General features: G+C 37.6%; 1 protein-coding gene across 1 annotated transcript; it reads left to right on the top strand.

Annotated features, from left to right (window-relative positions):
* Positions 1-1,595: 1,595 nt before the first annotated feature.
* Positions 1,596-2,954, top strand: LOC109192914 (LOB domain-containing protein 1). Its single transcript, XM_019343629.1, has 2 exons — positions 1,596-1,905; positions 2,336-2,954. Exons 1-2 carry the CDS (start codon positions 1,663-1,665, stop codon positions 2,744-2,746), a joined length of 654 nt encoding a protein of 217 aa, XP_019199174.1. The 5' UTR covers positions 1,596-1,662; the 3' UTR covers positions 2,747-2,954.
* The last annotated feature ends 217 nt before the right edge of the window (positions 2,955-3,171 follow it).

The raw sequence follows: 3,171 nt of genomic DNA, 5'->3' as shown, positions 1-3,171 counted from the left end.
TTCACTCGCAAATTAAAACCAATGACTAAAGCTAGGGAAAAGAATGCAGATTGGAGTAGCATATATATGTAGACTTGACGAGTCTACTTGACTTTAAACAGTGACTTTGGTCTAAATACGTTTCGGCAATAAAGCACGATGAGAATGCCAAAATATGTAGAAAACATCGCATGTTAGCTTTCTCCTTCCACCTGCCTAAAATCTCTATTTGCTAGATTTATGTTTATGTTTTTCTGTTTTTTAATGATCTTTATTGAGATTTTGTTTTGAATAATTATGAAGGTCCTCGAACGATGTCCCGGTGGTTAGGAGGCAAAACCATGATTTGCGCATGTTATACACATGTAGGGTAGGCTAATATAGATTTGCGGCAGATATATACATCAAATTCTAGAGGAAAAGGTAAATATCACTTAAGAAATCAATTAAACCCTTAAAATTTTAAAGGTTGCAATTAATTCCTTAAACATATTATTTTAGAATATTAAGGTCCAAAAATCAGTTGGTGACATGTAATTAAAGGTTACTAAGGTTCTGGCAAAATTTTGACCATATTCCGATAAAAAACACTAGCGAAAGGGTTGCCGGTGTCGTTTGGTTGCCTTCGTCAGTGAAGGAGGGTCGCCTTCTCCACTCTCCAGTGACTGTTTCGATGAGCCCAAAATATGATCGAAATCTCATCGAAAGTTCGTCGGAACCTTAGTGACCTATAATTATAGGTCACCAATTGGTTTTTGTGCCTCAATGATCTAAAATAATATGTTTAAGACTTTAAGGGTTTAATTGCAACCTTTGAAAATTTAAGGGTCTAATTAACTTCTTAAATAATGTTCAGGTGCCTATTTGACCATTTTTCCAATTCTAGACATAATAATGCAATCTGAATGAAATTTCAGTAAAGAAAAATATAATGTTTTTTTTTATTTTTAAAAAAATACTTTTACATTAAAAATGTAAAAGTATTATATTTATTATCAAAAGTATTACGTTTTTTCTTATAAATAACAAACATTTTATTCATGATTTAGTATTACATTTGTTAATATAAGTATTAATTTGTATGTTGACCGATCCGACTCATCTCACAGATAAGGATCCGTGAGGCAGTCTAACACAAGTGTGACTCTTTGATTTGAGATTAAATATTTCATGTCTCAAGTAAAATAATTTTAATTCGATCATAAGATGATATTTAATCTAGTTTTAATTTGTTGAGATATTGTATTTAGCTGGATGGTTACTATATATTATAAATGAAAATTATTAAAAAGTGGCACACGCACAGATGTTTTTATTATCAGATCTCATTTTGTTTTGGACTATAGAAAGTGCAATTTGAATTCCTCTTTGTCCTTGTACAGTACAGCAGGTGAAATTTGATTGGGTAATCTCCCATTAAGTTCGATTAATTTCCCGACGACAATTCTAATTTGTCCTTAATCATCCTTAGTCTTTTGTCGACAAAAGTTGTGGAGTTTTCTCATAGCGTTAACGACTAACGGGTAAGTCGGTAACAATACGCCAAAAGCAGTGACTTCCATTCTCTCCCTTCACGTATATATAATATATATATATGAATGCCTTAGCCATATTTTATATCCATATTTTCTCTTCTAAAGCCTCTCTCTCTCTCTAATATTTCTCTTCACTTGATAAAGGGAAATGGAGTCATCATGTGAGACGACCGTTACTCCACCGTCATCTCGCTCCGTTTCGCCGTCCTCCTCTTCTTCCCCTCCGCCGCCGCCATCTCTGGTGGTGAGCCCTTGCGCCGCGTGTAAGATCCTGCGGCGGAGATGCGCCGAGAAATGTGTCTTGGCACCCTATTTTCCTCCCACTGATCCCCTCAAGTTCACCACCGCTCATCGTGTGTTCGGCGCTAGCAATATTATCAAATTTTTGCAGGTACTACACCACATTCAATGCCTAATTATTTGTAATAATTCATATCTGTGCATTAAATAAATCTCGCATTGTAGATTTGACTGTAATTATCTAATCAGTTCAGCTAAGAAAGTCAGTAAGTCGCTCTCATTAAAAGTCTAACTTGAAATCTTGTAATTATCAAACTAATATTCTGATCGACCACCAATTTAATCATCTTTGATTATTACTATTAAGGATGTTGATATTAGGATTAATCAAACTGTTTATGCACATGCATGACTACATTTGTCATTAGCTATAAATTGACTTTATCTAAACTCGTTAATCAACGTCTTGTCAAACTTAATGCGCTGCGCACCAACTGCTCGACGTAATGTCAAACCAAGTCTAGAAGGTATATATGGAAGTATATATGTATTGACCAGTTTCGCGTTTGAATTCTCATCAGGAACTGCCGGAGTCTCAAAGGGCGGACGCCGTGAGCAGCATGGTGTACGAGGCGAACGCGCGGCTGCGGGACCCGGTCTACGGCAGCGCCGGCGCGATCTGTCACCTGCAGAAGCAAGTGAGCGAGCTCCAGGCGCAGCTAGCGCAGACGCAGGCGGAGCTGCTCAACATGCAATTCCAGCTGCAAGCGCAAGTAGCCAACCACCTCATGGCCCGCGTTTGCATGGAAATGCCGCCGCCGCCGCCGCTGCCGCTTCACCACCAATCCGGTTTCGACAGCTTCGGCGCCGTCACGGCGGCGACAGAAACCGCCCAACATCATGGTCTCCTTAGTACCTTAAGCTCCCTCGACGACAACAACAACAACTTCGGCCATTCCTTCAGCTGGGAGCTGCAGACTATGTGGACATGAAATACACACACCTCTAAAGTTAATCTAACTTCAATCCAGCTAGTTTACCAGTATACAGTATCGAATAATAGTTGCGGGTTTCTTTCGTCACTGGAATAGTAATTTTTTTTTTGATAATTAATAATAATTTTGTAACATATTTATTGTAGTAGAGGAATCATGAATACCAAATAGTAAAACGTTATTAGTTAATAAATTAGGTTGCTTTCATTGATTATGTCGAAGCAAATCAATGATGGGTTATCCTATCTAATGTATCATATCTTTCCATTATATAATAAACAACAACCTACTCTTTGTTACCTAATGTATGGATGTCTTCTTTAATTACTCATAAGTTCCATGTGGATTCCCTTTCAACCCATGTTCTCTCACCCCCTTAGCTAACTAACCACCTGCCATCATCTTTACCATCTTATCATCAA

Source organism: Ipomoea nil, unplaced genomic scaffold (genome assembly GCF_001879475.1).
Source record: "Ipomoea nil cultivar Tokyo-kokei standard unplaced genomic scaffold, Asagao_1.1 scaffold1834, whole genome shotgun sequence".
NCBI classification, from domain to species: Eukaryota; Viridiplantae; Streptophyta; class Magnoliopsida; order Solanales; family Convolvulaceae; genus Ipomoea; species Ipomoea nil.
This window is presented reverse-complemented; position numbering and strand designations above follow the sequence as displayed.